Below are 12,840 nucleotides of genomic sequence, written 5' to 3'. Positions count from 1 at the left end.
CGATTAAATTAAATTAAATAGTGTTGAATTAAATTGGTAGCTTTAATTACCAACTTGCCATTGAGTGGGCCACCTTAGGGTCATTGTTTGAGGACTTAATGTATACATTTGAGGCACCTTCTCTTCAGCCATTTTCCTTAGAACAAACCGTATGAGAGAGAGAGAGCTAGAGAGTTAGAAGAAAAGTCGTGTTCATCTTGAGATTTGCTTGGAAAATTGAAGAGTGGATTGTGTAATTGAGCTTCTCAACTTGAAATTGAAGACATAAGGTAGAGAATTCATCTTCTCCATTGTGATTTTGAGTTACTTCTTGCATGGTTCATGGTGAACTAGAGTTTAGAGTCAAGTTTTGGTTCTAAATGTTGAATTGTGTAGGAATTCTTGCATGCATGTGTACATTGTTGAGTTTTGAGGTTGTTTTCATGAAAACTTCCACATGCATGTTCATATTCTGGTTCTAGTTCATGATTTCCTCATGTTTTTGAAAAGATTGGCCCATTTGATCTTGTGTTTGGAGCTTTAAATTCATTTAAGCTCATGTTTGTTGCATGTACATCATGTTCTTGAAAGTATTGTTTGAAATTGCGTTCAATTGACTTACCTTTGGGCTTGATTTTACAAAATTGATCTTCAAAACATGTCATATTATGAGTTTACAAGAGTCTTCCAGAAAATTAGCCCAAAATGATCGAATTTGATGCATTAGAGTTGAGTTTTGAGCTTGAGGTTCAAATCTAGAAATTCTAGATTTTGGACTTACGCTCGAGCGGGTAACTCCACGCTTGAGCGTACACACTGAGTTCATGCAGTCCGCTGGAGCAAGGAAAGTGACGCTTGAGCGGGAAATGGGTGTATTCAGTACTTTACATGTGTTTACAGTCCGCTCGAGCGGGGTAATGCATGTTTGAGCGAGACTTGTGTCTCACGCTCGAGCGCGTATCGAGCGCCCATCGAGCGTGAATTTCATGCATCCAGTACTTTTACTGTAGCTTGTAGTCTGCTCAAGCGGAATAATCCACGCTCGAGAGGATTCCTTTTGTCTGTATGTCCGCTCGAGCGTAGAAGGCCACGCTCGAGTGGGACCCCTGTTTCAGCAAAATTTTGAAAAGTGTTTTAAAGTGCTTCTTTACATCCTCATTCCATCCTAGACATTCCTAAGCCATGTTTAAGACTCTATAGTGAGGATTTAAGGTTAGAAACACACTAAGAACTAACAACATAAGTTTTGTGCAATTAGAACGTATGTTTCAAGTGTGCATCTGTTATGTATTGTGTAGGTCACGTGCCACGTACCGTTTGACCAAGTTTACTCCTTCTGTCTGTCTCAAGGCCCACTGTGAGTAATAACTTTGTAAAGTTATGTTCAATGTTAAGTATTTTCTGAATATTATGATACGAAATAATTAATTCTCTGAAATGCTATGCTATATTTGAAATGAATGATTGGTTGTCCAAAATTGTGAAAGTTATTCGTGGCATCCTTAGCATCATATGATATGCGTCCTTTCATGGGTCATCAGGTCCTTTCATGAGTCATCAGAAACGTCTCTATGCACATGAGTCATCGGAATGCCTTTAAGGCCGTCCCTTTATGGGTCATCGGATTTGTTAACGCTAATGGATGTACCACGTATAATTATATGCGAAATCTGAATATGGAAATGATTATGAATATGTATATGAATCTGTTTCTGATTTGGAATCTGAATATGCGTAAGACTCTATTTCTGATAAGAATTTGATTTCTAACCGTGTGATGGACATCATTCATTAAACTCTTTACTCTGTTATTATTCACTGGGCTTTCGCTCACAGTTTATATTATGTATGTAGGTGAGCCGCCATGCGACCAGGGCCCAAGTTGACGGCCTTCCGTTCTGTTTTTGTCAGCCAACTGTTGCGCCTCCCGAGGAGGTTCCGGTCGAAGCCTAATGCTATGGCTGTTTTTGTTTTCATGCTAGTCTCTGTATGTGTTGTAAAGACAGGTCTTGTGATGTACACTTTTGTAAATATTGTTATCCTTGACTGGCATGCTTATGTATATATATAAGTTTTGAAATTTTCTGTCTCATGTACGTTATCATAGCTCATTGGACCTTGTCTATTTGGTTTTATTGCTTCCGCAGCCCCTTATTATTTGTTAATCTGTTTAGAGGTCTTGGGTAATCCTCGGATTACTGGCCGGTTACAGTGCTAAACCTACAGGGGCGGGTTTAGGTCGTGACAGAGTGGTATCAGAGCACGAGTTCTACCGCACACACAGGTCCATACGAGCTTAGGAATTCCTAGTAAGAAGTAGGGACATTCCATCTGCATGTTTATGTGTATTGTTCGAAAGTGAAAACATAAGTTCAAATATAAACATGTGAATTTGAATACATAAAGTTTTGTTTACCTATAGCAAATGGACAATGCAAGGAATGATGACACAGCAGGGTCCTCTGATGCCCGAATGAATAGAATGGAACAAATGCTTACAACCTTAACCAAAGTGGTGATGCAACAACAGAGGCAACAACCTTTACCACCTCTACCCCTGCCGGCTCAAGTTGAAATGGACACCGGTGACATCATCAACTTGACACAGAAGTTCATGAAAATGAAACCGCCAACATTCTATGGTGAAATTGAACCGTTGAAAGCAGAGACGTGGTTACTGGAAATTGAGAAACTGTATGAGGTGTTCCTTTGTTCTGAAGTCCAGAAGGTCCTCCTAGCCACCTATACTCTGAAGGATGAAGCCCGAATGTGGTGGTTACTGGTTCGAAATGGCCACGAGAATATGACATGGACTCAATTCACTACAATTTTCTATGACAAGTACTTTCCTCAGTGCTTCCGAGACCGGAAGGTTTTAGAATTCCAGGAACTCAAACAAGGCAGAATGTCTGTAGCCGAGTACGAGGCTAAGTTTACTGAGCTGGCCAGGTTTGCTCCTCACATGGTAGACACAGACTACAAGAAAGCCCGCAAGTTTGAGGGTGGGTTGGACCTGGACATACTGGATAGGGTAGGAGTCCTGAACCTACCCACGTACGTGAACGTTTTGGATAGGGCATTAATGGCAAAATCCATCCTAACAGCGAAGAAACAAACCCTCGCCCCACGAACTGATTGGACGGAGACAAGGTATGGAAACATTTTCAAAAAGGGTCATTCATTTTCTGGGAATAAGAGGCGAAACACAGGATCTTACAGTAACTCAAGCCAAAGTAGTGGTACTATACCGACTTGCTCGGAATGTGGTAGGAAACACAAGGGGGATTGTTATCGAGCTTTGGGCGCCTGTTTTAGATGTGGAAAGACTGGTCATATGATGAAGGATTGTCCTATCAGGTTCGAAAATACCAACCAACCAGCGGCAAGCTCAGCCGGATCCGCTTCTGCATCCAAGACGAATACGAGGGTCAATACTAGGAAAGGGCCTCTGAGACAGGGTCGAGTATTCGCCTTAGTGCCTGGTGACGTACCAAACACCTATACCGTGGTGTCAGGTACACTCTTTGTATGTTCTCAAGATGCATGCGTATTGATAGATTCTGGTTCTACACATTCCTTTGCATCGCATGCTTTCTCTCGAAAATTGACTAGACCATTAGAACTTATGACATATGTGTTATCTGTATCTACGCCGTCTGGGGATTCTATGATGTGCACTCATGTTTATCGGGCATGTGATATTATGATTGGCGATATGATGTTATATGTTGACTTATTATCCTTGAACATTGACCACTTTGATTGTATTTTGGGAATTGACTGGTTAACTAAATACTGTGCTACCATTGATTGTGCAAGTAAATCTGTTGTGTTTAGACTACCGGGTATGCCTGAATTTACTTTTACTAGGAATGGGGTAGTTCCTCCCCCATATCTGATTTCGGCTATGAAGGCTGTAAAACTACTTAGGAAGGGATGTAGGGGTTACTTGTGTTGTATACTGACTGCATCATTTGACGAAATTACTGTAAAAACTGTCCCTGTTGCTTGTGAATTTCCCGATGTATTTCCGAATGATCTACCCGGGGACTTAATTGATAGGGAAATAGAATTCACCATTGATGTAACACTTGGAACACAACCCATTTCCAAGACTCCATATAGGATGTCAACTTCTGAATTGAAAGAACTGAAAGCTCAACTACAGGAACTCTTAGACAAGAAATTTATCCGTCCGAGCACCTCACCTTGGGGTGCTCCAGTCTTGTTTGTCAAAAAGAAGGATGGGTCTTTGAGGTTGTGTATAGACTACCGAGAATTGAACAAAGTGACTATTAAGAACAAATATCCCTTACCTCGAATAGACGATTTGTTTGATCAACTTTAAGGAGCTAAAGTGTTCTCTAAAATTGATCTTAGGTCCGGTTATCACCAGTTAAAGGTTAAAGCAGAAGACGTAAAGAAAACTGCATTCAGAACTAGATATGGATACTATGAATTCCTGGTAATGCCTTTTGGAGTAACAAACGCACCTACGGCTTTTATGGACCTAATGAATAGGGTTTTCAAACAATATCTTGATGAATTCATTGTTGTGTTTATCGATGACATTCTGATATATTCTAAAGACAGGGAAGAACATGAGAACCATCTAAGAACCACCTTGCAGATTTTGAGAGAAAAGAAATTGTATGCTAAATTGTCCAAGTGTGAATTCTGGCTTGACAGTGTGGTATTTTTGGGACATGTAATCAACAAGGATGGAGTTTCTGTTGACTCTCAGAAAATTGAAGCTGTCGTGGATTGGCCTAGACCGACAAATGTGACAGAAATCTAAAGTTTTCTAGGACTTGCAGGTTACTACCGGAGGTTTGTGAAAGACTTTTCCAAGCTGGCCGTGCCATTGACTCAGTTAACTCAGAAAAATGTGCCATTTGACTGGAATGAACAAAGAGAGGCAGCTTTCCAAGAGTTGAAAACCAGGTTAGTGATTGCACCAATCTTAATCTTGCCTAATGGTACTGATGGATTTCAAGTGTACAGTGATGCTTCTTATAAAGGCTTGGGGTGTGTACTAATGCAAAACAGAAGGGTGATTGCCTATGCTTCTAGACAACTTCGACCTCATGAAAAGAATTACCCAACGCATGACCTTGAATTAGCGGCTGTGGTGTTTGCTCTGAAAATATGGCGCCACTATTTGTATGGGGTAACTTGGGAGGTGTATACAGACTATAAAAGTTTGAAATATTTCTTCACCCAAAAGGAATTGAACATGAGACAGAGGCGATGGTTAGAACTAATCAAGGATTATGATTTGCAAATCTTGTATCATCCAGGAAAGGCTAATGCCGTAATAGATGCCTTGAGCCGAAAATCAATGGAAAGTTTGTCATGCCTGTTATCTAACCGGAAGGAATTGCTGAATGACCTGGAACAAGTTGGGTTGTCAACTGCTATTTCTGCCCAACCTGCTATTCTTGATGAGATCAAACAAAAACAATGTGAAGATGAATACTTGAAAAAGATTGTAGAGGAATTTGATTTGAAGCCAAGGCCAGGATTTGTGTTTGAGAATGATGTGCTGAAATTCCAGAACCGTCTCTGTGCACCCGATTGTGATGATTTGAGAAAACGTGTTATGACCGAGGCTCATAGTAGTAAGCTTGCTATGCATCCGGGGAACACAAAAATGTACCCTAATTTAAAACAGAAATTTTGGTGGCCTGGAATGAAGAAGAGTATTGCAGACTTGGTGGCTAGATGTCTACATTGCCAACAAGTTAAAACTGAGCATCAACGACCTGCTGGTTTGCTACAACCACTCTCAATACCGAAATGGAAATGGGAGCACATTACCATAGACTTCATTATGGGATTACCTCGTTCTTCTCGAGGTGTGGAATCTATCTGGGTTATAGTTGACCGTTTAACTAAGTCTGCCCATTTTCTACCTGTTAAAACTATTTATAACGCTGACAAATTGGCCAATATCTATATGACTGAAATTGTGAGGTTGCATGGAGTGTCAGTATCTATTGTGTCTGACAGGGATTCAAAGTTTGTATCGAGATTTTGGCAGAGTTTGCAACAGGCTTTGAGGACTGAATTGAGACTGAGCAGTGCCTATCACCCACAGACAGATGGCCAAACTGAACGAACGAACCAAACTCTGGAGGATATGCTCAGAATGTGTGTGTTAGACTTCCAAGGGAATTAGGAAACCTACTTGCCCTTAGCTAAATTTGTGTACAATAACAGTTACCATTCAAGCATTGAAATGGCACCTTACGAAGCTTTGTATGGAAGAAAATGTTGTTCTCCGATATGTTTGGCTGAGGTAGGTGATAGACCTTTATTAGGACCAGAACTTGTGCAAGAAACAACCGAGAAAGTGAGGCTGATCCAGCAACGTTTGAAAACTGCACAGAGTCGGTAGAAAAACTATGCTGATATCCGAAGAAGAGATAGGGAATACGAAATTGGGGATCATGTGTTCATAAACGTGACCCCGATGAAGGGTCAAACTTGGTTTGGTATTAAGGGCAAGTTGGCGCCAAGGTATGTTGGACCTTATGAGATTCTTGAAAAGATCAATCCAGTATCATACCGGGTAGCCTTACCCCCAGTAATGGAGCATATGCACAATGTATTTCACGTATCGATGTTTCGAGAGTATCTGAGAGATCCGCTCCATGTCATTGAGCCAACACACGTACTTTTGAAAGGTGATTACACCTACGAGGAAAGGCCTATCCAGATTGTGAATCGGAGGATCAAGAGATTGAGGAATAAAGAAATACCGTTGGTAAAGGTTGATTGGCAAAACCACGGAGGAACCTATGCAACCTGGGAAACTGAGGAAGACATGATGAAGAGATATCCGGACTTGTTTCCATTAGACCCAATGTTGTCTCAGAATGAAGGTATTTCGAGTTTGGAGGACCAAACTCTTTTTAAGGGGGGAAGACTGTAATAACCCCAACCCCTAATTAACGTAATTCGTACTTAATTATGTCTAATAGTAATTTAGGAAGGATTTGGGATTAATTTGTATATGTATTCTATTATTTACGTGTTTCTATCTGTTTGCGATAAAATGATCTGTTCATGTCTTTGACTTTAAATTGCGAATTGAAAACCTTATCGGCGTCCGAATCAGAAATTGACTTGATTTATGTGCTAGTTAGGATTTATAGAATTTTATGGTAGGTTTAATTAAAATTCGGTTCGGAGCGATTATATTAGATTAAATAATGTTGAATTATATTGGTTGCTTTAATTACCAACTTGCCATTGAGTGGGCCACCTTAGGGTCATTGTTTGAGGACTTAATGTATACATTTGAGGCACCTTCTCTTCAGTCATTTGCCTTAGAACAAACCGTATGAGAGAGAGAGAGCTAGAGAGTTAGAAGAAAAGTTGAGTTCATCTTGAGATTTGCTTGGAAAATTGAAGAGTGGATTGTGTAATTGAGCTTCTCAACTTGAACTGAAGACATAAGGTAGAGAATTCATCTTCCCCATTGTGATTTTGAGTTATTTCTTGCATGGTTCATGGTGAACTAGAGTTTAGAGTCAAGTTTTGGTTCTAAATGTTGAATTGAGTAGGAATTCTTGCATGCATGTGTACATTGTTGAGTTTTGAGGTTGTTTTCATGAAAACTTCCACATGCATGTTCATATTATGGTTCTAGTTCATGATTTCCTCATGCTTTTGAAAAGATTGGCCCATTTGATCTTGTGTTTTGTAACAACCCTCACCACTGTTTACCGATAAACTACCGATTACTGCTAAACTGAGACTGATTATGAAAAGTAATTAAACTGATTGAAATACTGAACTGACTGACTGAAATCTGAAACTGATTGATTGACTGTATCTGTTTAAATGCATTATCTATCTGTTTGACTGTTTGATTATCTGTTCATGTTTTATGTTTAAATTGCCAAATTGAAGGCCTTGTCGGCGGCCGAACCAGAAATTGATTGATGTTTTACGATCTTTGGAATTTATATGATTTTATGGCATATTTATCTGAAATGTGTTTTGGTATGATTACATTAGTTGAAATAAAACTAAATTACATGAATTAGACTTAATTACATTGGTGTCACTTAGTGGCCCACTACATTGAACATATGTGAGCCTTATTATACATTTAAACAAAACTTTTCATCAGCCAAACTCCTTGTTCTTGCCGACTAAGAGAGAGAGGGAGAGAAATTGAGTTCCTTCTTGTGATTGCTTTGAGAACCTAAAGAATTTGAAGGTTGATTTCAAAATTGTGCTTCCATTCTTGAACCACGAGACCTAAGGTAGTGTGATTACCCTCTTGTTTATGAATTAAGCTTGTTCTTACATGATTCATGTCGAAGTTTGTGGATTGAGTCTTGAAATAGCTTCATATGTCGATTTGAGTTAGAATTCATGCATGCATGTGTTTATCCTTGCATTGTGAGGTTTGATTTCATGGAAATCTTGCATGCATGTTCATATATTTACAATGGACCATGTTTTCATCTAGTTTTTGGAACAATTGGCTCATTAGAGCAAGTGTTTAAAGCTTGAAATTGGTTTAAATTCATGCATGTTGCATTGAAGTTAAGTTCATGTAAATTGGTTTGAATTTGAGTTAAATTGATCTTCCCTTGGGCTTTGATTTTACAAATTGAGCTTTGAACCATATTATACTATGTATTTGCAAATGTTTTCCAGGAAATGAGCCCAAGAGGATTGAATTTAATGCTTTGAAAGTTGAATTTGAACTTGAGGTTCAAATGTAGGAATTCCAGATTTTGAACTCACGCTCGAGCGGGGTGACTGGCGCTCGAGCGTGAAATTCGTGCTCCCAGTATTTTGCACTGCTTTGGTGTCCGCTTGAGCGGGGTAATTGACGCTCGAGCGTGACCTTGTGTCTTACGCTCGAGCGGATGTCGAGCACCCAATCGAGCGTGATTTTTACCTATCCAGCACTTTTTACTGTTTTGCAGTACGCTCGAGCGTCTAAGTCTGCGCTCGAGCGGAGACCTTTGTCTGCATTTCCGCTCAAGCGGAGTAATCGACGCTCGAGCTGGAACCCTGTTTTCTAAAAATTCTGAAAATGCTTTTAAAGTGCATCCTCGCATCCTCATTTCATCCTAGGCATTCTTAGACCTAATTTAAGGCATCTTAATGAGGATATAGATGTAGAACCACACCGAGTCAAGATAGGGATTAAATTATTATCTTTCCCAACTGTGTAGCTTAGTGTGTGTTCAACCTGTAAACTGTGTAGGGTTGGCGACTGGGGACGCGCTCTAGCCTAACTGTAGCCCAGAACTCTGTGAGTAACAACTGTGTAAAGATATGTTCAAAAATGATTATCTTCTGAACAATTGAACTGTACTGTTTCTGAATTGATACTGTTAATAGAATGAATGTATGTCATCTATTCTGAACTGTATTGTGGCATCCTTAGCAACTACTGTTACTGACTGTTACTGTTACAGAGATCTCTGTCGGTTCCCTTGTTGGAACCACTACTGTTTACTGATTGATGGCCATCATTGACTGTTCGGTCTTTCAAGACCTACTGTTTACTGTACTGTTATGCTAATGGATGTACCACATATGACTGCACTGACTGAACGACTGAAATACTGATTTAATGAACTGTTTTTATTACTGTAAGGACATTCATTCTAAACCTCTTTACGCATTATGTTATTCACTGGGCTTTAGCTCACTGCTCATATATATATGTAGGTGTACAGGCACCAGACCGCGGCTAGAAGCGTCGGGGTAAGCTCCAGTTTTGTCAAGCCAACCACTGTGCCTCACTGCAAAATTCCGAGCCTGTCAAGCTATGGCTTAGGGGTGTTTTAATTTCCTCCGTCCGTCTCTGTAACTGTTTTGTTAACTGTGTAGACTGTTACTGTACTGTTTAATAGGGATTAGGTCCCTGATCTGAATGATTATAAATGTTGTACACACTGTTCTGCACAGTGTGTATATATATATATATATATATGTATGCATGAAAAGTCTTTTTGGCATACAGACTGTCACGGCTCATTGGACATTGTTTATTTACTGTATTGGCTTCCGCCAGGCCCCTGTACTATGTTCTACTGTATTACTGTTAAGCAGGCCTTCGGTAATCTCGGATTACTGGCCGGTTACGGTGCTAAACCCATAGGGGCGGGTTTGGGTCATGACAGAGTGGTATCAAAGCGATACTTACCACGAGTTGTACCGCACACACATGTCCAAATGAGCTATAGGATGTCCTAGAAAAGCGATTAGGGCATTGCATGAACTCATTAAAGTATTTGTGACTATGACATGACTGAATATATGCTAATGTGATAAACTGTTTAAGCATGCAACTGCTTATGTTTATAATTGCTATAACTGCTTATAGTGAAAATGGATAATACAAGAACTGCAAATGAATCTGAATCCTCATCCTCTGAGGCAAGAATGGCAAGACTGGAAAGAATGATTGAACTCATAACTGAGAGATTAAGGCAGCAACAAAACCCACAGCCCCCACCTCCTCCAGTACAGCTAGAGCCCCCTGTTAATGATGACATAATTGCACTGACACATAAGTTCAGCAAGATGAAACCGCCATCCTTTCAGGGAGGCCTGGAACTGTTAAAAGCTGAAGCATGGGTCCTTGAGACAAAAAAGTTATTTGAAGTGTTTCCATGCTTTGAAGCACATAAAGTACTGTTAGCTACCTTTACCTTGCAAGAAGAGGCCAGAAGGTGGTGGATGCTCATCCGCGATGACAACACTGTAATGACTTGGGCTCAATTCAAATGAGCCTTCTTTGAAAAGTACTTCCCTCAATGTGTCAGGGATAGAAAAGTAACTGAATTTGAACAGCTGAGACAGGGCACAATGTCCGTTGCTGAATATGAAACAAAGTTCACCGAGCTTACTAGATATGCACCACACATGGTGGACACTGATTATAAGAAGGCCAGAAAGTTTGAAGGCGGCCTTAATGTTGCAATACTGGACAGAATTAATGTTTTGAAGATACCGAATTATGTAAATGTTCTTGACTGAGCCTTGATGGCTGAATCGAACATCGAGGCACTGAAAACTGAAACACCAGCGTCTGAATGGCATGGTAAAATGCAGGGTTTTAAATTCAAGAAAAGCAAGCATAACCCATTGAACAAGAAACAGAATACGGGGACAACAACTAGCCCCAGCCAAGGGAGTGGTTTCATACCACCCTGTTCTGAGTGTGGTAGGAAGCACAAAGGGGTCTGTTATAAAATATCTGGAGCCTATTACAGGTGTGGCAAGGTAGGCCACATGGTTAAAGACTGCCCCTCTGCTCCACAAGCCAATAGTAAAGCTGCACCAAGCGTGGCAGCATCAACTGTTACACTAAAACCGAACCCCAAAGCTACCGGGAAAGAGCCCATGAGGCAGGGCCGAGTGTTCACCCTAGTACCAGGAAATGTGCAGAATACCGAGATTGTTGTGTCAGGTATTCTCTCTATTTGTACTCAAAATGCTTATGTACTGATTGATTCGGGGTCTACGCATTCATATGTATCACATGTTTTTTTGCGAAAACTGAATAGACCATTAGAACCCATGAATTATCTATTAGCTGTATCATCACCCGTTGGGGCATCCATGACTTGTGCATATATGTACCCTGCTTGTGAAATTATTGTTGGAGATGTACATCTGTATATTAATTTACTGCCACTGAACATTGACCATTTTGATGTAATATTGGGGATGGACTGGTTACAAAAATATCATGCTACTATTGACTGTGTAACTAAACAAGTGATTTTCCATCCACCTAGTTTACCCGAATTTGTGTTTAATGGGGTTGGAGTAGTACCTCCCCCGTATCTGATTTCATTCATGAAAGCTTGTAAATTGATTAAAAAGGGATGTAAAGGGTATTTGTGTTCTATATTGACTGTATCTACTGATGATAATGCTAATGTGAACAGTATTCCCATAGTCAGAGAATTCCCAGATGTTTTTCCAGATAATCTGCCAGGGGATTTGATTGACAGGGAGATTGAATTCACCGTTAATGTGATTCCGGGTACCCAGCCAGTATCTAAAGCTCCTTACCAAATGGCTCCGACTGAATTGAAAGTGCAACTGCGGGAACTGTTAGATAAGAAGTTCATCAGGCCCAGTACTTCACTGTGGGGCGCACCTGTTTTGTTTGTGAAGAAGAAAGACGGCTCACTGAGACTGTGTATTGACTACCGCAAACTGAACAAGGTAACTGTGAAAAATAAATACCCATTGCCACGTATTGATGACTTATTTGATCATTTACAGGGTGCTCAAGTATTCTCTAAGATCGACCTCAGATCAGCATACCATCAGTTGAAAGTTAAACCAGAAGACATTGACAAAACTGCTTTTCGAACGAGGTATGGACATTACGAATTTTTAGTTATGCCTTTCGGAGTTTCCAATGCACCTGCTGCATTTATGGACCTCATAAACAGAATCTTTAAACCGTAACTTGATGACTTTATTGTTGTATTCATTGATGACATACTGATTTACTCCAAAAGTATAGAAGAACATAAACACCATCTGAGACTTGCCCTACAGACCCTAAGAGAAAAAAAACTTTATGCTAAACTGTCTAAATGTGAATTTTGGCTTGATCATGTTATGTTTTGGGGGCATGTTGTTAGCAAAGATGAAATTTCAGTTGATCCACAGAAAGTTGAAGCGGTAGTAAACTGGCCTAGACCAACAAATGTGACAGAAGTCCGAAGCTTTTTGGGTTTGGCTGGATATTACAGAAGATTTGTCAAAGATTTCTCCAAAATTGCCTTACCGTTGACTCAGTTAACTCAGAAGGGGATATAATTTGACTGGGCTGACCAAAGGGAATCAGCATTC

At 40.1% G+C, this 12,840-nt stretch overlaps 1 protein-coding gene across 1 annotated transcript; it reads left to right on the top strand.

The window, feature by feature from the left end:
* Nucleotides 1–2,404: 2,404 nt before the first annotated feature.
* LOC114273886 (uncharacterized) lies at nt 2,405–7,678 on the top strand. Its single transcript, XM_082908625.1, has 4 exons — nt 2,405–3,494; nt 5,280–5,971; nt 6,461–6,866; nt 7,665–7,678. The coding sequence occupies exons 1-4, from the start codon at nt 2,405–2,407 to the stop codon at nt 7,676–7,678; spliced, it is 2,202 nt and encodes a 733-aa protein (XP_082764751.1).
* The last annotated feature ends 5,162 nt before the right edge of the window (nt 7,679–12,840 follow it).

Source organism: Camellia sinensis, chromosome 15 (genome assembly GCF_055761805.1).
Source record: "Camellia sinensis isolate YWXY chromosome 15, ASM5576180v1, whole genome shotgun sequence".
Taxonomy (NCBI): Eukaryota; Viridiplantae; Streptophyta; class Magnoliopsida; order Ericales; family Theaceae; genus Camellia; species Camellia sinensis.
Note: the sequence above shows the minus strand (reverse complement) of the source record. Positions and strands in the feature narration are given on the sequence as shown.